The sequence below is a fragment of the Peromyscus maniculatus genome, chromosome 8 (assembly GCF_049852395.1).
Source record: "Peromyscus maniculatus bairdii isolate BWxNUB_F1_BW_parent chromosome 8, HU_Pman_BW_mat_3.1, whole genome shotgun sequence".
NCBI lineage: Eukaryota > Metazoa > Chordata > Mammalia > Rodentia > Cricetidae > Peromyscus > Peromyscus maniculatus.
Window position 1 is genome coordinate 34,463,831 of NC_134859.1, and position 23,878 is coordinate 34,487,708.

The 23,878-nt window shown below is 42.4% G+C and overlaps 1 protein-coding gene across 4 annotated transcripts in view; it reads right to left on the reverse strand.

Annotated features, from left to right (window-relative positions):
• Positions 1-23,738, reverse strand: part of Canx (calnexin) — a 29,803-nt gene extending 6,065 nt beyond the window's left edge. Inside the window, exons 1-11 of one of the 4 annotated variants that reach the window (XM_076578266.1) lie at positions 22,488-23,430; positions 20,709-20,795; positions 11,193-11,373; positions 10,241-10,314; positions 9,430-9,488; positions 7,494-7,635; positions 6,975-7,056; positions 5,767-5,959; positions 2,068-2,257; positions 833-946; positions 262-418 (exon numbers count right to left, since the gene is read on the reverse strand). In XM_076578266.1, coding sequence (XP_076434381.1) covers positions 262-418; positions 833-946; positions 2,068-2,257; positions 5,767-5,959; positions 6,975-7,056; positions 7,494-7,635; positions 9,430-9,488; positions 10,241-10,314; positions 11,193-11,366 — 1,185 coding nt within the window. In that variant the 5' untranslated portion in view covers positions 11,367-11,373; positions 20,709-20,795; positions 22,488-23,430. Of the gene's footprint in view, positions 1-261; positions 419-832; positions 947-2,067; positions 2,258-5,766; positions 5,960-6,974; positions 7,057-7,493; positions 7,636-9,429; positions 9,489-10,240; positions 10,315-11,192; positions 11,374-17,005; positions 17,061-20,708; positions 20,796-22,487; positions 23,431-23,545 lie in introns of those variants that run through there. The other 3 variants (XM_006987088.4, XM_076578265.1, XM_076578267.1) reach the window with 3 other exon arrangements.
• Positions 23,739-23,878: the final 140 nt, after the last annotated feature.

Consider the following 23,878-nt stretch of genomic DNA (forward strand, 5'->3'; position numbering starts at 1 on the left):
TTCTCTGGCTCTACTTTTAGTTTCAAACAAAGGTCACATAGCAATTGTGAACACTTTTCTCCCGTTTTTTTAGGCTTTATGTTTAGCTTATTATAAAACTATCTCTTAAGTTTACTTTCTCTTCTTGATCGAACAGCTTCAATACAGTCATCAAACCTACTACCACATTATTTATCAAACTTCTACCCAGATAATGAAGATAGTAAACCATTAACAGTAAACAGATTAATGAAAACAAGTAAACCATCAGGAGGCACAAACCTGGTAGTTAGGATTGTCAATCATGGGAGGCTTCCATTTGCCCTTATACTTGGGGTTGTCAATCATAGGTCGCTGCCAGACTCCACACCCAGGGGCTGACTCACATTTAGGGTTGGCAATCTGAGGAGCCTCCCATTCTCCATCCATATCCTCATCCCTGTGGAGGTACAGCCAAATTACAATTGAACAGCCAGCCCTGTGCTCAAGATGCTGCTGAAGCTGTATCAGCAGCAAACTACAGAACAGTATCTCATTTCTCATCCCTGTCAGCAATGATCTTTCATAAAAGATCAATTTTGTTTTTACACAATGAAATTTATAGAGCTCTCCACTTAAACTTGGGCATTTTTTTTTTATTTTTGATAGGATTTTTCTGTGTCCAGGAATTCTTTGTAGACCAGGCTGGCCTTGAACTTAGAATCTACTTGGCTCTGAGTGGTGAGATTAAAGGTGTGCAGCAACACGCCTGACTTCTTTGTGATCAAAGGTTTGCACCACCATGCCCAGATCTATTGCTTTTAATTTAAAAACAAAACAATGGGTAATTCTAAAAGCAAACTCAAATTCTCACCAATCCTCAGGCTTGTCCGCATCAGGGTCTGGGATATACTCAGGCTCATCATCTAACCAGCCTTCAGGCTTTGTGGCCTCTTCATTTGGAATCTTAGCAGGGGCATCTTCATCCCTTAAACAGAAAACACCAGCTATAACAATAGTGGCCAGAGAATCAATCAATGTAGCCTCTTAGAAAACTCAATTAATTCATCCTAGAAATCATTTGTAAATCATTTATCTAGGCCTGCTCAACTGAAAACAGCAGCCAAAGATCAAGTAGACATTTCTCTAATGGAACTACAGGAATAATCAAGAAGCAGAGGGAAAGATGCTCAACATACAAACACAAATTTAAAGTTAGCTGGGTGTGGTTGTTGCACACCTATAATCCTAGTACTTGGGAGGCAGATAGATCTCTGCTAGTTTGAGGCCATCCTGGTCTATACAGTAGGTTCCAGGTCAGCTAGGGCTATATAGTGAGATTGTCTCAAAAATAAACTTCAAGAAATATTTTCTAATTAAAAAAACAACAACAAAAACATAAGGGCTGGAGAGATGGCTCAGCAGTTAAAAGCATTGGTTTTTCTTCCAAAGGACCCAGGTTCAATTCTCAGTACCCACATGGCAGCTCACAACTGTCTACAGCTCCAGTTCTAAGGGACAAGGCACCCTCACAGACATGCATACAAGCAAAACATCAATGTACATAAAAATAAGTTAAAAAAATATCAATTAAGAATTTCAGAATGCTAGCTTTAAATGTGGATGGTAGTAGATCACTCCTTAGTAACACAACACATGTTTAGTGTGCTGGAGGCCCTGGGGTTCAATACCTAGCACTGTAACTCAGTAAAAACCAGTAGTAAAGGAGCCCTAGAATGACTGGACCAAGAGATTACCACAAGCCAACTCTGTCAGTACAAATAAACCACAACAGTTTTAGCATCCTGTAGTTTATAAAATGGGGAGGGATAATTTATAATATCACTACTGGGTTCTTTCCAGCCACAGTAATTGGTACTTTTCTTCTGTAAAATAGATTACATAAGTCTCCCCTTCTTTTCTTGCAAGGTCTTACTATGTAGCCCAAACTGGTTCCACACTCACAATCTTTCTGCCTTAGCCTCCTGAATGTTCGGATTACACATTATTTAAATAATCAGATCTCATTCAGTCACCATTTAGGTGTTCAAGCTGTGTGGAATACACAAAATATTTGCTAATACTCAATGGTGGAGCTCCAAGATTTACCAGTCATCTGGTTTGACAGCATCTGGATCTGGTATTTTGGGTCTTTCATCCCAATCCTCAGGCTTCCGGTCTTCTGGGTCCTCAATTTCACGTGAAGGGTTTACAGCAGGAGTCATGTCATTGAGCAGATTTCCACTGTTCACAACAGACTGGTCAACTAATATTTCAAAACTATTGTCTGGGTTCAAGACTGAAAAGAAGTTAAAAGCAATTAAAAATACTGACTTAACCATTCATCCCAACATTCCCATCAATCCAACACAACAGATCATGTGTTCTAGAGAAAGAACCAGTGAGTAGTCATGGAACAAAGAGCTCAGGGCAATGGGGTGAGAATGCCAGTCAACAAAGCCTAGTTCTGAAGAGCTTGAGGACCCCAGTGCCATTTCCTTAGGTTCCTAGAAATTACAAATGATAAATTTTAGTAAGTTTTTTTCCCCCTCCAATCTGGAGATTAACCCTAGGGTCTTGTGCACACTAAACACCACTCTTACCCTGGAGCTATTAAATAGCTATTATTTGCCTATTAAAATAGTTAAAGGAGCTGGATTAATAGCTCAGTGGTTAAGAAAGCTCTCACTGCTTTTCCATCGGATTAGGGTTCAATTCCCAACATCTACATGGCTGCTTACACCTTCTGTAACTTCAGCAGCAAAGGATATGACAACCTTTTCTGGCTGCTATCGGCACCAAGCACACATATGGTGTATAGACATGCATGGAGAAAAAACACCCATCACATAAATAACAATTAAAACTTGCTGGGCATGGTAGCACACTCCTGTGATCTTAGCATCTGGGTGATAGAGGCAGGGCCATCAAAATAATTCTCAGCTACACATAGAATCTGAGCCAGCCTAAGCAACAAACACCCAGGTATAATGGCACATGCCTTCAATCTCAGATCTTGGGAGGCAGAGACAGTTGGATCTCTGTGAGTTTGAGGCCAGCCTGGCTACATAATGAGTTCCCAGACAGCCAGAGCTACACAGTTAAGACCTGTCTCAAAACAACCACAAAAATGAATGAATGAATGAATGAATGAATGAATGGGATGGTGAAATGCACAGCAGCATATAAAGGCACTTGCCACACAATCCCAATGTTCTGAGTTAGATCCAATAACCCACAATCGGGTAGGAAAGGAAACATCTTCACAAAGTTGTCCTCTGATCTCCACACAACAATCATCTACAAACCACAAAGGTCTTCACTGATAGGGGCTGGAGAAATGACTCAGTGGTTAAATAAGCGCAGTAGCTGCTCTTCCAGAGGAGCCAGTTCAATTCTCAGCACCTACATGGTGGCTTACAACTGTCTTTAACTCCAGCTTCAGGGGACCAAGACACTCTTCTGTAATGTCAGCACCAGACATGCAAGTGGTGAACAGATACATATGCAGGCACAACACCCCCCACGCAGAAATAATAATAAAAAAAAAACTTCACTTATAAACCCAGGGAAACACTAAAAACCTATATAAACTAATATAATGAACTGACACAGATAGTTGTGACACGGTCCAGCAGCCAGGGAAGGACTAAAGTTTTATTTGAGAGTTTTGGAGCCTTAAACACATTAGATAAACATCCAACAACTGCACCACGTGCCCTGCTCCACAGATGTACTTTTAAAAATTTCTCAGATTGCTAGGTGTGGTGGTACAAGCCTTTAATCCCAGTACTCAGCAGGCAGAGGTAGGAGGATCTCTGAATTTCTGGACAGCCAGGGCTATACAGGGAAACCCTATCTTGAAAAACAAAAACAATTTTTTTCTCAGATTGTGAAAATGGCATTAAAACAAACTTCAACTCCTATTACTATATAAAGGAACAGAAGACAATCTGCTCTACAACTTTGTAATTCAAATGATAAATGCAACACACCACATATGAAAAAGGAACTAGCTAACCAACAGCTATTCAATAATGAAAAAATAATATTTCATTACAATTTTTTATTTAACAAGGAGGAAACATCATGCAAGGCGTTATGGAAATACTGCCTTTTGAATGAATTGGCAGTTTCCTATTGCAAACTTCTTGTGCAATAACAGCTATGATTCTCCCCATTTACTGTGCATTTCCATGTTAGCTGTACATGTAATCTCATGATTGCATCTCAGTTTTATGGGCATACACAATTGTGGATAGTCTAGAAGATGATTTCTTATTTAACTGTACAATTTGTATGATTAGAAACATACTAAAAATGCACTTCATTCTAGGCTATTGTTCCATGTGGACTGGACACTCATCACTGACAAGGCAGGGTTGGCCGGACTAAGTGTCCTCGAACTTTCATAGAGCAGAGGTGCAGGTGCCTGGCCTTGTGGATCAAAACCTCAGAAGAATTATAGTGAACCAGAAGTGATAGCGCAGGTGTCTGTCCTTGGTGTATCTCAGTTCTTCAAGAGATCAGTAGCACCTATGTCGCCCTAAGCTTCCTCCACTGACACCTCCTCCCACTGATTCAGAAAACAATGAACACTTTGTATTTATTTTTACACCAGGCCTTTTTGTTTTGTTTTGTTTTGTTTTTCGAGACAGGGTTTCTCTGTGTAGTTTTTGGTGCCTGTCCTCGATCTTGCTCTGTAGACCAGGCTGGCCTTGAACTCAGAGATCCACCTGGCTCTGCCTCCTGAGTGCTGGGGTTAAAGGCGTGCGCCGCTGCCACCACCTCCCGGCTTTTTTACACCAGTTTTTAATGCAAGATTTTAGGCTCAGCAGACTAATTATGTATAGGTCCTGAGATTCAGGTGATTAACAGAAAAAGGCTGTTAACTGATTAACCATGTTTGAATATTATTAGTCACATAAAACAGTACACATATTCTTTGCCTTTTCCTTAAATCTCTCATTGATTTCATTTCTTTCCTTGTAACCCTTGTAGCTATCCTTTTAAGAGATAGCCAGAACTTTTTTACAACCTATAGCTGTTGTCAGTCACCAATTAAGCTGACCAAGTCTTTGCCAAGTGTGACTCTTATCAGAATACTTGTCCCTGAGAGTTTACTTTGCAGTTTTTACTAACACGTTGTTAATGAATGGAAATGTGTGTGTGTGTGTGTGTGCGCGCGCGCACACATGTGTACTTAGGGGAAAAAAGATGAGAAGGAAGACGGAAAGAACTAGACAGATATGAGAGAACAGCAGAAGGAACTGAGAGGAGCTAAGTATGAGAACAGAAAAGAAACTGTGCAGATAAAATGACTGAGAAGAATAAAGTGAATGGACTAAAGAACTCTTTGTGCTTAGATTCATATCCTAGCCGCTTGTAGCTTCTGTTCTGGACCCTGGTAGAAATGTCTTCAGGGCAGGGGCACCTGTGGAGAATTCGGTAAGAATAGTCTTTCACGTTCCTGTTATTAGCACATGTTTTCTTTCTGCAGTAAACCTGTGACCATGGAAGCTGTTAGTTTACACACATGGCATTGAGACCTTCTCAGTCACCATACAGTTTCTCCTCTCCATCAAATTCCACTTTGAGCCCATAAGCATTTTAGTTGTTAGTTTCCTGGTGAGGTTGGAGCATAGTCTGTTATCCATTTTCATTGCACGATAGTACATAGGGTCTTTCCAAAGATTATAAAGAAAAGGCATTTACTGGTAAGCATAAGTATTCAAGTCTGCAAACTTAACATTAACCAGATGATAAGTATGCAATGTCTTACACCCCCAAGCAGCTGGGTTTTCTTACTTAATGTGTAAAGATGCGTTTTCTTGTCAGTGAAATAGGTCTTCAGATCTGCATCTGGCCTCTTAGCGTGTTTTTCTTCATATACACCTGTCTTGGGGTTTTTGTGGCGAAAGATGAAGTGCAGTTTGTAGTCCTCTCCACATTTATCTGGACCAAACATAATAGTATATGGGGTCTTGTCGTGGAACTGATCCTTAAGAGACAAAGGTGAAGTGCTTTAATTAACTCTAGTCAAAGAATTCAAAAAGCAAACTTGGAAAAGTATATAATACTTCCTCAAAAAACTCCATACAAGGGGTTGGAAAGAAGGCTCAGCAGTTAAGAGCACTTGCTGCTCTTCCAGAGGACCTAGGTTCAATTCCCAGCACCTACATAGCAGCTCACAACTGTCTGTAATCCAGCTCAAAGTGATTTGACACCTTCAAACAGACATATATGCAAGCAAACACCAATGCAAATAAAATAAAATAATCATTTAAAAAACTCAATACAAATTAGCCTATTTCTTTTAAAGAAAATCTCATGTCTTTATAGTGCTTGTTCAGACACCAATGAAACATAACTAGCACTCACCAGAAATATTAAAATGCTTAAGAAAACAATGTTTTATGCATATAAGCTTCTTTCAAAAACAAGAAATAAACTTGAGAAAACAGAAAATTGGCAGTACACACCTTTAATCCCTGCCCTTGTGAGGAAGAGGCAGGTGGATCTCTTGGAGTTCAAGGCCTGCCTTGTCTACACAGCAAGTTCCAGGCCTGACACAGATTCTGTGTCAAAAAATAAATAAAACCACAAAACAAAAACCCCTAAAATTCCAGTTAAGAAACCAGAGATAAAATACAGCTAAAGTGGGGCAGGAGAGGTGGCTCAGAGGTTAAGAGCACCGACTGCTCTTCCAGAGGACCTGAGTTCAATTCCCAGCCCCCACATGGTGGCTCACAGTCATCTGTAATGAGACCTGGTGCCCTCATACAGCTAAAGCTTCAACAGTCACCTTATCAAGTCACAAGCACATCAGTGTCAAGCCTCCGTTGTTTGACAGCAGAACAGCCTTTATTTTCATAAGTCTTGAAAACTTTTCTCTTTTTAAAGGATGGGGATTGAACCCAGGGCCCTGTGAATTGGTAGGCATGTACTCTACCACTGAGCTACACTCCATACTCTTAAGATCTTTAAAACAAATTGTACATAAACAGACTACCTACCAAGTTGAGTTCTGAGGTCTTGGAAAGCAGCTTCACATAGGCTCCACCACACTCTATTCCGTTCTGAAAATTAACCTCATACCTAGGTTCAGAGAGAAAAAGCAAAAAATAAAATAAAATAAAAATAAAAAATTCCTATGGCACTTTGAAAGATCACACTTCCCAGTTCATTTCTCCCCAGTTTGGTCACATTTCATCACAGGTCCTATGATTAGTTCCACACAAAGGGTTACATCCTCTACTGCTTCCATGGGGCCACTCAACCGCAAAAATCAACAAAAAAACAAAACCAAAATCAATCCTTAATGCAAAATTCAGACATTTGTTTGCTATCAAGAGGGTAAACAACCAGAATGTTTTGAAGCAATTTGCTAAGAAGTTAAAAAAAAAAAAAAAAAAAACCACTCAACGTGTTCAAATTCACACAATTCCCACTGTCAACATCTCATGGGTTTTTTGTTGCATGTTAAGTATCGAGATTACCTTTTCTACAAACTATCAAGAAGGCACTGAACTTACTGAACAATGAGAGGCTTGGTGTCAAATGTGAAAGGCTTGTTCAGTTTAGCAGCGATGGCATGATGCTTGGCCCGAGACATCAGTATAAGTCCTTTATCACCTGGAAGCTTCGTGTCCTTCATCTCATCCACCTCCCACTTTCCTACAAGACAATACAAAAAAGCTCTCCACTGTTAGCCGTACCAATGAAGGTCTTTTGAATGGTAATAAACTAAATTCCAGGATGTATAAGTATCACAATGATCAATGTTTATTTACCATTACATTTACCTGTAAGATGAGGTACTGTAGAGTACGTGTCTATCTGTTAAAGGGTAGAACATGGTTTGGAAATATCTGTAGGTATATAACTTTATATTCATTACACCTAAAGAGGAACTTCCTTTTTTTCCCGACACAGGTTTCTCTGTATAGCCTTGGCTATCCTAGAACTCACTCTGTAGACCAGTCTGGCCTTGAACTCACAGAAATCCGCCTGCCTCGGCCTCCCCAGTGCTAGATTTAAAGGCGTGTGCCACCACCAACCAGCTTGGAACTTCCATTTCTAACATGGTTATTAAATAGGTCTATTTCTATTACATCTAAAGCCATATACAAATATGGTATAATTCCTAAGGGGGGAAAATCTGAAAATATCTTTTTACACTATTTATTTTTCAGCCAAGCAAGGTGGCAAAAGCCTTTAATCCTAGCACTTTGGAGGCAGAGGCAGGAAGATCCCTGAGTTTTAGGACAGCCTGATTTACAGAGGAAGTTCCAGGACAGGAGTGGGAGAAGAATTAGTCTTCCCTTGGAAGAGCCCCAAATTGGTTACCAACAACTTTCTATACAAAGTGAGCAAGTTGTATTCGTATACTTAGGGGAAAAGGTATATAATAAAAAAATAGAGGCCATGAAGTAGAAAGAGAGCATGGGGTGCATGGGAAGGACTGGAGGGAGGAAAGGAAAGAGGGAAAACAATGTAATTGTATTTTAATTTCAAAGATAAAAAATTTTAAAAGGAAAACAAAATAGTTTTTATTTCTGTTTGTGATTGTGTTTGTGTATGTGAATACCCATGGATGCTGTGGGATGGTCTGTATGTCAAATTGCTCTGATTGGTGAATAAATAAAACACTGATTGGCCAGTGGCCAGGCAGAAAGTAGGTGGAACAAGGAGAGAGGAGAATTCTGGGAAGCAGAAGGGTGAGGTGGAGAGACACTGCCAGCCGCCGCCATGACAAGCCGCATGTGAAGACACGGGTAAGCCACAAGGCACAAGCCACGTGGCAAGGTAGAGATTTATGGAAATGGATTAAGATATAAGAACAGTTAGCAAGAAGCCTGCCACGGCCATACAGTTTGTAAGCAATATAAGTCTCTGTGTTTACTTGGTTGGGTCTGAGCGGCTGTGGAACTGGCAGGTGACAAAGATTTGTCCTGACTGTGGGCAAGGCAGGAAAACTCTAGCTACACATGGAGGCCAGAAGAAGGTTTCTAATCCCTAGAGCCTGAGTTACAGGTGGTTGTAAGCCACTGACATGGGTGTTGAGAACCAAACTTGGCTTGGGAAAAGCAACACATGCTCCTGATTGAATCATCACTTTAGCATCAAACATCTTTTGACTTAGTCTTAAGGCCATGGACCTAGAGGTTAACCCCAGTGTGAGCAACTGGAATCAGTGGGCTTTAAACTGGGAGAAACGAAGAGAAATAGACTAGGGAGGCGTCAGGGGAGGGGTGTGTGTGTGTGTGTGTGTGTGTGTGTGTGTGTGTGTGTGTGTGTGTGTGTGTGTGACAGAGACAGAGAGAGAGAGAGAGAGAGAGAGAGAGAGATCAATACATTATATACACATATGAAATTCTAAAAATTAAAAAGCATGTTATGTTTTAAAAGAGACGCCATGGAAACAAGATGCCTCTTTGATATCATACTATATCTAGAGCATATTCTCACCATCATATTTGGCAATTTCATCATCAGTGTCATCTTTTTTGGCTTTAGATAAAATCCACCTGTAATTAAGACAAACCCGAGTTAAAATTCATGTGACAGGAAATGCTGCCTCGAGTAGCATCTTTTCCCTAGTCCATCTAGCCTACTTAATAAGCTCAAGAGAAAACAAAAAATTCCCAAATAAAGAAATATAGGGTAGAGGAGAACAAGAATGAAAGCAACAAGAGGCAAAGTTCCAAGACAATGTTCATGTGCAACACTGGAGCTGTACCACTGCACATGCCTGTTAAAACAAAATCCCAGGGGCCTCCTTCCTTCCTTTCTTCCTTCCTTCCTTCCTTCCTTCCTTCCATTTCATTCTTTCATTCAAAAGTTTATACCCCAGCTGTGTGGTGTTAGCACACAACTTTAATCCCAGCACTTGGAAGACAGAGGGAGGAAGATCTCCGTGAGTTCAAGGCCAGTCTGGTTCACGCTCTCTCTATATATATATAGATAGATAGATAGATAGATAGATAGATAGATATCTCGCGACCAGTTTCCCTCCTATGAACCCAGGTTACTTGATTCTGTGGGTTTTCTTGTGATGTCCCTGATCCCTCTGGCTCCTACAATCCTTCCTCCCTCTATTCAGCAGGATTCCCAGGGGCCCACTTTCTAAAGCTGTAGCTCTCAGCAGAGTACTTACCTCCCACATGTGACACTAGGTTCAACCCCAATACTGCTTCAAAAAGGAGCAGGAACTTTCCCAGTATTTTCTTATTTACAAGACATTCACCTTTCAAACTTTTACCCCCATGAAAACACTTACCCTGACAGAGATCCTCTGTCAAAGGAGTCAGCAAAATAAACTTCCCCTGTTGGAACTGGAGCTTTGTAGGTGACCTGTGTTAAACATGAAAATGTAATTAAGAAGTAAAATTTTAAGCCGGGCAGCAATGGCCCAGCCCCAGTCCTTCAGGAAGATCACAAATCCCAGGCCATCCAGAGCTATAAGAAGACTGGGTGGTGTTGGGAGGGGAAGGGCACTTTGTAACATTCCTTAGAATTTACTCTCTTGGTGTAATTTCAATTGTCACAGCTGAATTCAATCCATATAAAACCAAAAGCTGTCCTGGGCTCGTTGCATGAGTTGGCTGTTTGAATCCTGGGACCTATGCAGGGACGCTTGGCTCGGTCTGGGAGGGGGGGACTGGACCTGGCTGGACTGAGTCTACCAGGTCGATCCCGGTCCTCGGGGGAGACCTTGATCTGGAGGAGGTGGGAATGGGGGGTGGGGTGGGGGAGGGGGAGGGGGGGCGAGAGTGGGAGAACAGGGGAATCTGTGGCTATTATGTTGAACTGAATGATGTTGTAAAATAAATTTACTAAAAAAAAAAAAAAAAAAAAAAAAAGCTGCTAGAAGGCTTAGCAAATATCTTTTTAAAAAGTTTGCTTTGCCTTTGAAAACAATCTTTTTTGGGAGGGGGTTTGCTGGGGGTTATATACAGAGCCTTACATATACTAGGCAAGCACTCTACCAGTGAACTATATATTCCTAGACTCTGGCTCCATACTTTTTGATTTTTAAACCAAGAGCTAAAAGTATCTACATCAAGTGGGGCATGGTGGCCCAGCCCTTTAATCCCACCACTCATGAGGCAGAACAGGTGGATCTCTTGAGTTCCTTTGCCAGGCTGGACTACCAGGACAGCCAGGGCTACAGAGAAACACTGTCTCACTACTCAAAAAAACAACAACAACAACAAAGATCTACTTCAAACCTTTGGAGATGAAGGAGTGCTGGTATCTGATTTCGATTTTGAATCTTCTACCTCTTCAATAACATCATCAAGATCATCTTCAATATCAATCATGTCATCATCGTGTCCTTCATGAGCCTGAACAGCTACAGTGCCAAGGACCAGTAGCCAACACAGTAACCACTTTCCTTCCATGATCTACCTGCAAAAAGAATAGAATGCAAGATGTGTTGTCTTCCATTTTAAATCCCATAAAACCTTCACCTGCTCCTTGCTTAAAATCAAAGAACTAGAGCTGGGGAGATGGCTCAGAGGTTAGGAGCACAGGTTGTTCTTCCAGAGGTTCTGAGTTCAATTCCCAGCAACCACATGGTGGCTCACAACCATCTGTAATGAGATCTGGTGCCCTCTTCTGGCCTGTAGGTATACATACAGGCAGAAAATACACGATACATAATAAATCTTGAAAAAGAAAAAATTAAGGAACTGAAAGAAATACTGTATTTCAACCTATAAAAAAGGAAAAATGAGCTGGGTGTGGTGGTGCACACCTTTAATTCCAGTGCTTGGGAGGCAGAGGCAAGCAGATCTCTCTGAGTTTGAGGACATCGCGGTCTACAAAGTAAGTTCCAGGACAGCCAGAGCAGTTACACAGAGATCCTGTCTCGAAAAACCAAGAAAAAAAGTGGGGGCTAAGGAGCGGGGTGGGGAGGTGGGGGTGGTGAACCCTGGGAGAAAGGGCTTTTCTAAAATCAGTTAGTTAAAAGCAACACTCAAGCAGATCTAACTATACCAATATAAACTGGGTGTTCTGGTACATACCTGTACCAACATTCAGTTGGCTCAGGCAGGAAAACCCTAACTTCAAGGCCACCTTAAACCTCGTGAAACCCTGTCTCTTTCTCTCACACACACGATGTCAAACAATACCAAGGGTATTCAACTAACCAGTTTATTACATTTATTTACAATGTGCCCTATTTCAGGAGTGTTTCTTTCTACCATTGGAGTCTAAGGATCTGACTTAGGTCACCAGGCTTGGTGGCAAGCACCTTTACCCACAAGCCATCTCCTTAACTCCTAATCCATTTCATAACATTCAAAATATCTTTCACATCTAATTTACAGTTACTGATTAAAACATTAAAACGAGCCTAGTGGTGATGGTGCACGCCTGTAATCCCAGCACTCAGGAGACAGAGGCAGGTGGATCTCTGTGAGTTCGAGGCCAGCCTGGTCTACAGAGCTAGTCCAGGACAGGCTCCAAAGCTACAGAGAAACCCTGTCTCGAACCCCCCCCTGCCAAAAAAATAAAAATAAATAAATAAAATAAAATGAAACGACAGAGGCAATAAATAATTCAGTTCACACTCAAAGACTTACTGTAAACATTGCTCTTGCTGCTGTTCAGTTCTCGAGTGCAGACACATTTTAAAATTAGTGTTCTAAGATTCCACAACAAAACACTAAGCGACTTCGATCTCTCATCTCCTAAGCACTTAGGTCTCTGGTTTAAACTAGACCATCATGGGTGGTAGGTAGGCCTTTTTTTTTAAGGATCACAGTTCTACTGGAATAAAAGCTGAGCGAGCTATTAAGAGCACACAAAGTGAGCTGGGAGTAGATGGGGCCTGAGAAAGCAGAGCCAAGAGACTGGAGGAACTAGTGAATGATGTACAAGCATAAACATGCCTTTGACAGGGTACAATTTTCTCTTTCCCACATGGTCACCAAGTCAACCCTGATCTTTCAGACTCCATTACCAACAGAATACTTACTGACATCCTGCCTCATCATGGCTTCAATTATTCCTCTCTGAGGCCACCCTACACCCAGGTAAGATTCCTTACCCCAAAACCCTGTCATGGAAGTCTACATCTGCAAACACCTGCACAATCTCTGGCTAGCAATCAGCTCTTTCTCTCAGGCTGCTCTGCATAGTATTTTCCCAAACCCCCTCACTCACATGGTGAAACTAAAAAACTGATTCCCTAAAGTTGTCCCCTAACCTCTACAGATATGCTGTGACACTCACAAGCATACAAGAACAAAATAAATAAATTTTTAGATTTATCTGTATGAATGTTTTGCCTGCAAAGGTCAGATTCTGTGGAATTGGAGTTATGGATGATTGTGAACCACCATGTGAGTGTTGAGAAATAAACCCAGGTCCTCTATAAGAGCAACAAATGCTCTTAACCAGTGAGCCATCTTGCTAGCCCCACAAACTTTTTCCCCCCCTGGAGCTGAAGACCGAACCCAGGGCCTTGCGCTTGCCAACTGAGCTAAATCCCCAGCCCCCACAAACTTTTTTCTTTTTGGTTTTTCGAGACAGGGTTTCTCTGTGTAGATTTGCGCCTTTCCTGGAACTCACTTGGTAGCCCAGGCTGGCCTCGAACTCACAGAGATCCGCCTGCCTCTGCCTCCCGAGTGCTTTTTTAAACTATATTTGGGTTGGAGATTTAGCTCAGTGGTAGAGCGCTTGCCTAGCAAGCACAAGGCCCTGGGTTCAGTCCTCAGCTCCAGAAAAGGGAAAAACAAAACAAAACAAAAAACCAAACTCTTTTAAACAAGAAAAAGGAACGAGAGGGGAGGGAGGAAAGAACAGAGAAAGGCTGAACTTATTTTTTCTCTTCTTTACAATGAAGATCTTTAATTTGCAGGCAAGTATAAAACAAAAAAGAAAAAGGAAATGGGCCCAATCTACTCTATTGAGCAATTAAGTTTCTAAAATAAATGTAAACCACTTTGTTCTAATGCTGAACTACAAATTCCTTATAAACTATAATACACATCTGTGTAGATTTAGGACTTTAAGAGAGGGAGCGATGGCTCAGCACTTTCAAGTGCTTCCTGCTCTTCCAGAGGACCCAAGTTCAGTTCCCAGCATGTCAAGAGGATTACACCTATCTATAACTCCAAGTTCCATGGAATCCAACAATTCTAGCCTTTACAGACATCTGCACTCATGTGCACATAACCTCCTACAGACACATACACATAATAAAAAGTAGAAATAAATCTTTAAAGAATACTTTGGTGTATGTTATGGGTTTAAAAAAAAAAACCACTTCTGCTCTTTTAAAAACGTAAGATAGTAAAGGACAATTACAACCTGGGAGAAAATATTTACAAAACACACATCTGATGGACTTGATTTAAACATACAAAGAAAGAAACCTCAGCATAAAAGAGAACCCATTTAGAATCTAAGCAAAAGCAGGGGTACAGTATATACAGTTCAGCGGTAAAGACCATGCATGCTCAGCAGTTTAGAGGCCTGGAATGAGTCAATGACCTGTACCCAAAATTCTAAAGGCAATCAAAATATACTTCCAACAGGTGAATGGAAAATAAACTAGTTCATCCACACTAGGCAATCTTGTTTAATCACTGAGAGAAGTGCTCAAATAAGATGATGACAGGTGAATCTACAGTGTGTTGCTAACTAAGCAAAAGAGGCCAAACTGCTGCAGAATCCCAATTACTAACATTCTGAAAGGGGCAGAACAAGAGGCTGGACCATAAAAATCAACTCTGTGTGAGCTGGGTGTGGTGACACACACCTTTAATCCAATCACTTGGAAGGCAAAGGCAGGCAGATCTGTGTGAGTTTGAGGCCAGCCTGGTCTACAGAGTGAGTTCTAGAACATCCAGGACTGCACATCTCACCGGGCGGTGGTGGTGCACGCCTGTAATCCCAGCACTCGGGAGGCAGAGGCAGGTGGATCTCTGAGTTCGAGGCCAGCCTGGGCTACCAAGTGAGTTCCAGGAAAGGCGCAAAGCTACACAGAGAAACCCTGTCTCGAAAAACCTAAATAAATAAATAAATACCCTGTCTCAAAAAACAACAAAAATAAAAACCAAACCAAAACAAAGTACCACACTAGCTTTGAGAGCTGTTTCCCATGGCAGATGGGTCAATGATTCTGATATGGCAAGGTATGTCAATAGTAACTGAACAATTAAGTAGATGGTAGATGGGAGCCAGTTTTTCTGTTGGAATAAAAATTTACAGATAAGCAAATAGAGGCTGGAAGAATTTATATGGCAATGCAAACAGAATTAGAGACATCTGTATGAATGTTTAGCTTAATACAGTTACATAAAAATGTTTGCATGTATTTGCATATATACACCAGTTGGAATGCATACATACTGCCTTGCTGTCAACCAGAAGGCCCAAAGAAATGAAAGACACTACATTACTCTAACCATCAATGGACCAAATATAAGTTCTTAGTTTCTCATAAAAGGAAAGAACACTCTTTGAAACAGCTAATTCTTTTTTTTTGTTTGTTTTTTTGTTTTTTTCAGACAGGGTTTCTCTGTGTAGCTTTGCGCCTTTCCTGGAACTCGCTTTGTAGACCAGGCTGGCCTCGAACTCACAGAGACCCACCTGGCTCTGCCTCCCAAGTGCTGGGATTAAAGGCGTGCGCCACCACCGCCCGGCTGAAACAGTTAATTCTAAGAGAACTGGATAACCTGCAAGACAAGCGTGGAAGCTAGATGTGGTGGCACATGCCTAGAATCCTGGCACTCAGGAAACTTTGAAGTGACGCAGAGCAGTTCCCGAGTGGGGAGGGTGGGGAAGAAATCTAAATATCTAGTGCCAGAGAGTAAGTGATCAATGAAACAATCACAAAAGGACATCAGAGGAATAGTTTACTAAACAAGCTGAAGGGTCAAAGATGAATAGTTTGAGCAACAAAATTAGAATACTAAATTATACACTCGTACAAAGTCCCTGCATGGAATCTAGAATTCACTGACACTGCCCCTTCATGCATTGTGAGCAATCCTTACCTTCAGGCACAGGAACAGAAAGGAGAAGAGGGAGTTTAGTGTAGAAAGCTGGCAGACTACCTCAGCCAATTTAGATCAGTGATGGGCCATTTGACAACATACAACCTTGATACCATGTGACAAAGGGGGTAGCAGAACCCTTGATCTTCCCCTAAAACCCATGTCTGCAGTCAGATAAGGAAGGGACAGGCAAATCCCAAGCAGCATAGTCCACAAAATACCTCCTCGGTCGCCCCCCCCCCGCCCCGCCCCCAAAAAGTAAAGCTACCAATAAACAAATGTTTGAAAAACTGAAATCTAAGAAACCGTGACAGCTATGAGATGCCTAAAGAACTTGAGCAACACCTGTGTCTTCTTTGTGCTTGAGCAGTCTTTTAATGACTACACAAGACTAACAAGCTACCATTCCTGGCTATCATTCATATATCTTTTTTTTTTCCTTCAAGAAGGTTTTCTCTGTGTAGTTCCTGTCCTGGATCTCTATAGACCAGGCTGGCCTCAAACTCATAGAAATCAGCCTGGCTCTGCCCTCCCACCCCCCACCCCAGTCACAGCGTTGCGACTAAAGGCGTGTGCCGCCACCACCTTATTCATATATCTTAATGTCTACAATGATTCTTTTTTTTTTTTTTTTTTGGTTCACTCCAAATTTTTTCTATTTACATCTACAGTCTCCTAAGGCAGAAGCAGGCTGTGAGTTCAAAGCCAGCTCGGTCTACACAGTGAGTTCCAATACAGTCAGAGTTATTTAGAGACCCTGTCTCAAAAGAAAAAAAGCAAGAAATAAGGCTTTGTTTTTAATCTATTTATTGTGGGTGGAGTTCAGAATTACTTTCAACTTCCTAGGGTCTGTTCTCTTTCCCACTTTCCACCATGTGAGACTTGGGAATTGGACTCAGGATATCAGACTCAGCATTAAGCCTCTTTACCCACCAAACCATCCAGGCAATGAAGTTTTTTTCATTAAGGAAAAAAAAAAAAAATCAAGCAGCAGGGGACAGATTAGAGCTCGATGGTAGAGTACTTGCCTGGCATGCTACAAATCTAGGTTTTGCAACCAACGTGGAAAACAGTCAGCAGAGAGCTCCCTGGAAGGGCAAGGTTCAGGGAAGTCAATGCAGAGATTATATAACTCCTATACAGAAACACATTTCCTACAATTCTTTTCTATTTCTAAGGTAAAGCTTCTGACATTCCTATATATTCCTATATATTCCATTTTTTCCAGCTTCCAACATAATTTTATTTTCTGCTTACAAGATACATCACTTTCTGGTTTTCTTGAAGTTCTTCATTTACTGTTTCTTCCTATATTAGTGCTTGAACCCGGTGGCTTGCAGACACTAGCCACATGCTCTATCAATGAGCTACTACTACCTCAGCCCTGTCTTCTAATCTTCTTTAGGCTTCCCCTAACAATCTTACGCAAGCACACAGGATTTTGTCATTAAGTTTGTTGCCACGGAGCCCCTTTGAGCTAGATTGAAAATGCAAGGCTGCATGGCTACCAGTTACAAATACAAACACAACTGTCTCAGTATATGTCCTTATAAAATCTATTTCCCACTTTTCCTTTCCCCTTTGGTAGTGTTGAGTAGCAAATCCAGACCTGGGCCTGTTATGCAGCCCAAATCTTTGTCTTGTGAAATTACAAATCACTAGTGAGTGCCATAGACCTTCAGAAGAGACAAATGATTAGAAATCAAAGCTACAGACATGAAAAATCTTAACATCTGAGCTTACTGCAAGGAAAGCTTCTCTCAAAAATGGCTTAGCCTTTAAGGCAAATAATAAAACCAATGGTGGAAAGAGAACGACTAACGTATACACATGACACGATTTATGATCCAGAACTTTAAAAGAGCTGGTCAAGTCCAAGACTATTTCCCAGTAGTCACTTAACTGGACACCAGACAAATTCTGTGGGGACCAAGAAGAAGCATCTGGTGCCTAGCAGAGCACTTGACACACTTAAACGGGTTGCTGGAGGAGCATACCTGTAGTAGCACTTAGGTGACTAAGCAAGAAGGATGAGCAGTTACAGAATGAAAAGGCCAACCAGGGACATGCAGGCTCTCTCTCAAAAAAAATAAAACAAAGCCTGGCAAAATATAGCTCAGTGGGTGAAGATCCCAAGAATCTACATGACTTTGAGAACTGGCTCCTGCAAGTCGCCCTCATACTTCCACACATTCCCCCATGCTCCCTCCCCCAATTTTTTTTTTTTTTTTTTTTGGTTTTTCGAGACAGGGTTTCTCTGTGTAGCTTTGTGCCTTTCCTGGAACTCACTTTGTAGACCAGGCTGGCCTCAAACTCACAGAGATCCGCCTGCCTCTGCCTCCTAAGTGCTGGGATTAAAGGCGTGCTCCACCACTGCCCGGCCCCTCCCCTAATGTTTAAAAAAAAAAGCCACGGCCAAAGGAAAAAAAATTCCAAAAATAAATTCTTCTTAGAACTAGGAACTACACATGTAGTCTGAATATACTCTAAGCACGCCCATGTAAAAGGCCTGGTCTGGGTCTTACACTTAGTTACCTGTCTGTAAAAGGATGCTCAGCGGCTGCTGGGTATAAGAGATTGCTCTGTATATTTTTGCCACTTTTGAAGTGCTAGGGCTTCTGCATGTTAGCCTGGCATTCAGCATTCTACTGCTGAGCTTCATGACTAGTCCTTGGTTTTTCTGAGATAGAATCTTCACTATGTAATCTAAGCCAGCCTCAAACTTAATGATCTCCCTGCCTCCACCTCCAGAGGCTAGGATTAAATGTATGCACCATCATATCTGGTTTATTTCTGCCAGTTCTTTTAAGTCTAAAATTACCTCAAGACTTTAGATTCTTTTTTAATATATTACAAAATCATTGAAGATGGCTTTGTACTTGAGAGGCAGTGGCTTTAAGACCATCACAAGCTCAAAGCCAGCAAGTTCCAGGCTATCCAGGGATTCACAGCAAGACTGGCTAAAAGAAAAAGATAAGCTGGCAAGATAACTCAGTGGATAAAGGCACTCACTGCCAAGACTGACAATCTAAGTTCATTCCCTGGAACCCACACAATGGACAGAATTAAACTCCTGCAAACTATATTCTTTTTTTCCCCCGAAGCAGAGTAACAGTCCTGGCTGTCCTGGATCTCACCTTGTAGAGGCTGGCCTTGAACTCACTGAGATCCACTTGCCTCTGCCTCCCCAGTTCTGGGATTAAAGGTGTGTACCACCACCGCACAGCTCCAAACTATGTTCTTGACCTAAACACATGCATATGTGGCGTGTGCACCCACACCAAGCACACCATGCATACCTACGCACAACAGTAAAACATATTTTATTTTTTATGTGTATCTGCATGCATGTATGTGCACAATGTGCATGCTCAGAGCCCGTGCAAGTCAGAAAGTGATGTCTGAGTCCCTGAAAATGATGGCTATAAGCTACTGTATGGGTGCTGGGTACAGAACCCAGGTTCTCTACAAGAGTACTGAATCATCTCTCCAGCCCCAATATATTAAACTTAAAAAGAAGAAATGTGAGCTTAACGAAGTTTAGTCTTGCTGAATTTAGAAGGTTTTGAAGGGCTGGGAAAGAGACAGGTTCCTAGGAATCAATAACCACTTGGCCTTAGTTTAACAGCAAACCTTAGGCCAATGACAGACCCTATCTTAAAAAACAAGGTGGAGGCCGGGTCGGTGGTGGCGCACACCTTTAATCCCAGCACTGGGAGGCAGAGGCAGGCAGATCTTTGTGAGTTCAAGGCCAGCCTGGCCTACAGTGTGAGATCCAGGAAAGGCGCAAAGCTACACAGAGAAACCCTGTCTCAGAAAACCAAAAAAAAAAAGCAAGGTGGCCTTCTGGCCTCAGTGAACATACATGCATGGCCACCTGTATGAATGTGTATACATCCTTGCAAAGACCCACAAAAAGTTTAGAGTATGTTTGTTATCAATGGTGGAGCCTTTGTCTAGCATGTGAAAGCCCTAGATTTCCTCCCCAGTAATCCAATGACCTGCAATAAAACAAAAAGCATGGACATATAAACACAAGGCCAAGAAAATCCATTATTTACAACACTAAGACTCTGGCATGCTTCCCCACTTAGCAAAGACAAAGAAACAGGGCCTAGTTTCAGGGCCAAAGGGATCTTCAAGACCACCTACCTAATGCACTCACATTTCACCGTAACCCACTTAACTTTTAGAATGGCGAACTATCTTAAATCCTAGAGGAGGAAACTTCCGATTTTGTTTGCAGTGCTGAGGCTCTGCATTCCCTGCCCTCACCTTCAGACTCCCAATTCTGAAACTTCAATTCCTTATTGAAGACAGTTCAGTGCTGGGAAGGGTAATTTGTCCTGTCAGGGAAAACTGTTTCTCAAGCTTCTGTGCGGTCTTGGTCAGCTCATCTACATCCAGTCCTCCTCCCTCTATTCTATAACCTTTAAACTACAACTACTGACCAATGCCCGTACTTTTAAAAAACTATTTTTTATTTCCTATGTTTGAATGTTTGCCTGTATGTACATCTATATATCATGTATGTGCCTGGTGCCAAAAAGGCTAGAAGGAACTGGAATTACACATGGTTGTTAGCCATCAAGGAGGTGTTAGGAACTTAAGTCAGGTCCTCTGTAAGGGCAGTCAGTGCTGCTAACCACTGTGCCATCATCTCTCCAGCCCCCAAAGACTTTACTTATCAGAATTTAAAAACAAATTCAAGCAGGGAATGGTGTTACAGACCTGTAACTCCAGGGCTCAGAGGCAGAAGCAGAATGATCTCGAGTTCAAGGCCACTTTGGTCTATATTCCAGGCCAGTCAGTATGACACTGTTTCAAAAAAATCAAAAGAAAGTTCAAATCTAATTTCTTTCATTTATGAAAATTACAGGAATAGTAAAATGATCTAATGTTCTTATTCTAAAATAAATATTAATTTTTGAAATGGCACACAAAATTTTTAAATGGGATTTCCATGTAAGCTATGCACTCATTCTGGCATACTACTGATGTGAATGTATGTGCAGGCTATGTGTGCAAAGGACATACAAGTGATTGTTTAGTAACTTATCCCCCTATTAATTCACTTTAAGATGTGAATACCCAGGATGGAGAGATGGCTCAGTGGTTTGAGTTCAGTTTCCTGTTGAGCAGCTCATAACTGTCTATAATTCCAGCTCCAGAGAATATGATGTCCCCTTCTGGCCTCATGGACACCTATGATAGGCTCATACTGACATAAACATAAGATATTTGTTCAACAGTAACTCTTTTTGTTTGTTTTTTTGTTTTGTTTTTTTTGAGACAGGGTTTCTCTGTGCAGCTTTGTGCCTTTCCTGGAACTCGCTTTGTAACCAGGCTGGCCTCAAACTCAGAGATTCGCCTGCCTCTGCCTCCCGAGTGCTGGGATTAAAGGTGTGTGCCACCACGCCTGGCCAACAATAACTCTGAAAGAGACTTTTTTTTTTTTTTGAAGACTTGAATACCCCAATATAAAAATTCTCTAGAGTCCCTTAAAAAAAAAAAAAAAAAAAAAAGAAGCTGCCTCTGGGCTGGAGACATGGCTCAGTGGTTAAGAGCACTGGTTGCTTTTCCAGAGGACCAGGTTTGATCCCCAGAACCAACAAGACAACTCAAAACCATCTGTAACTCCAGTTCCAAGGGATCCAGTGCCCTCTTCTGTCCTCAGGTACCAGGCACATACATGATACACAGACATACATGCAGGCAAAACACATACATATAAAATAAAAATAAATAAACCTAAAAAGGTTTCTCACTTAGCACTTGTAGCCACAACAAAGCATTTAACAAGCAAGCACTTTCCTAATGAGTTTTTCAGTAAGCTATACAGACTACAATGATCTTTGGCACTTCACTTCTTAGGACTGTCTATGAGCTGCCAATTCTATCTGCCCAGTTCCTTACACTCTCCAAAGCAGTTTGATATTGTCTGCCCCCTCAAAAGTGAGGCAAGGAGGAGACTCATTCCCATTTTAAAGATGCAGGAACCAAAGTTACCATGCTGGACACAGAATTCTACAGCTGCGCTTACCAACTGCTTCTCTACTCCCTTAAAGCTCTTTTGCAGGGCAAGAGACCTCTGCAGGACAAGGATGCAACAGTGTGACTGTCTGTCAATATGCACGTGCCTTGTGTCCCTTCAAAGATAAGGAGCTAATTGCACTGTTGAGTTAAGATAACAAGGTGGAGAAAGGATGCTGACACCCATTTTCAGGCAGATCAGTAAACTTCTATTGTGGACGGTTCACGACAATACACAGTTCCTTGGGGCCTGGCTCACCTGTACACTCTGCCTGGTCCATAAGTTTAATTAAAGCACAAATACAACACGGGAATTGATTCTGTTTATGCCCTTCCAAACATTACAGGAAAATATAAAGATTTTTAAGATCACCCAATTGCCCCCATTTAAAAAAAGTAAACAAAAAAGGGCAAATTATGTTTTTTTAAAAAAAAGCATTATCTTCCTTTCCTCAGGGTAAAGAAACTGGAGCTCACCTTTGTCCTCAAGCTTTTAATATTCAGCTCAGTTTAACTTCACAATCAATCTCTGGTGCCAGGAGCAGCGGTTAATACATAAGGTGCCATGAATGTGTCTTAACTCAAAAATTAGTGTCAGTGTAATGGACCAAGGCATTCAGACTACAAAAGAAGCCACTGCAATTTCCACACCTTCCCATTTCCACACCTCTTAATTTAATACAAGGCCATGAGGCATTCTATCTACTGCTGGGGAATGAGCACTCATGTAGAAAATTTCCCCAATTCCCATCCCCCCAAAAAAGTGCTTGGATCGGGTCTTTTACCTTAACTAAGAATCCAAAACTGTCTAGTCCTCAAGTTACAATCCCAACGTGACCATTAAAACTCCCCGCATGACCTTGGGCCAGTTATTTCAAACTTCCAGGCCTCAGTTTCTTCCGCTGGCTAGCTGAACTTTCGATTGGTCTTCCTGCTTTTATGGTCCAGTGAATACCCACACTGGATTACTATGCCCCACCGAATAAGCAGGGGCTGTAATAGTTAAGCCTCAAGTTTCTCAAGCGCTACACGTTCTAGTACATTCTTCTCCCTCGTCGGAGTGCTACGGTCCAGTCTTCGCTTTGGGCATCTTATTTTCTAATCCTGGAACTGTAACGCTCCTCTCTCTCCGTCTACTTCACCTTTCCCTACTACTCGGGACCGACTAGGCCCGATTCTAGTTCCACACCTGGACCGGATTACTCAGTCCACCTCCAGGTGGGCCAGGACCGGGCCTAAGAAAACTCTAGAAGCGAAGCCATAGAAAGTTGTTAGCTTTCTCGGAGGTCAAGGGAAGCCCCGGGTCACCTGCCACGCCTCCCGACCTAGGCGCGCTTCTCAGGCCTGCCTCCCACCCTGGGCCGCTCCCCTCGCTGCCCTGGGCGTCCGCCAAGGCCTGCGCCGGTCGAACGCCCGCCCGACCCCTCGGCCGTCGAGACTTCGGCCACGCCCGACCCCTCCGCCGCGGCGCCGCTCTCCCAGGCCCCCAAGGCTCGTCGCAGGCTTGAGGCTCCCGCACACGCTCCCCGTCTCACCTCGAGCCTCCCGGGGACCACTGGCGGCTCCCGCACCTTCTCCCACCCGCACACCCGGCCCCGCGCTGCAGTGGAGACAGCGGCGGAGGCGGCCCGACCGTCACGTGCCGCAGAACTAAGAGGCCTCCGCTGCCGCTGCCGCGCGAGCGAGCCCCACCGCACGAAGACCAACCCCGCGTCCGCCCCTCGGTCCTGAGTGGCTACGACGAACGCCAAGTCCCGCCCCCTGGCGCAGCATCTGCGAGTTCATTGGTCAAAATAGCCATCGTTCAAACCGCCTTCCCATACGCCCCCTAGGGCTATTCTTCGTGGAGCGTGATGATTGGTCAAGAG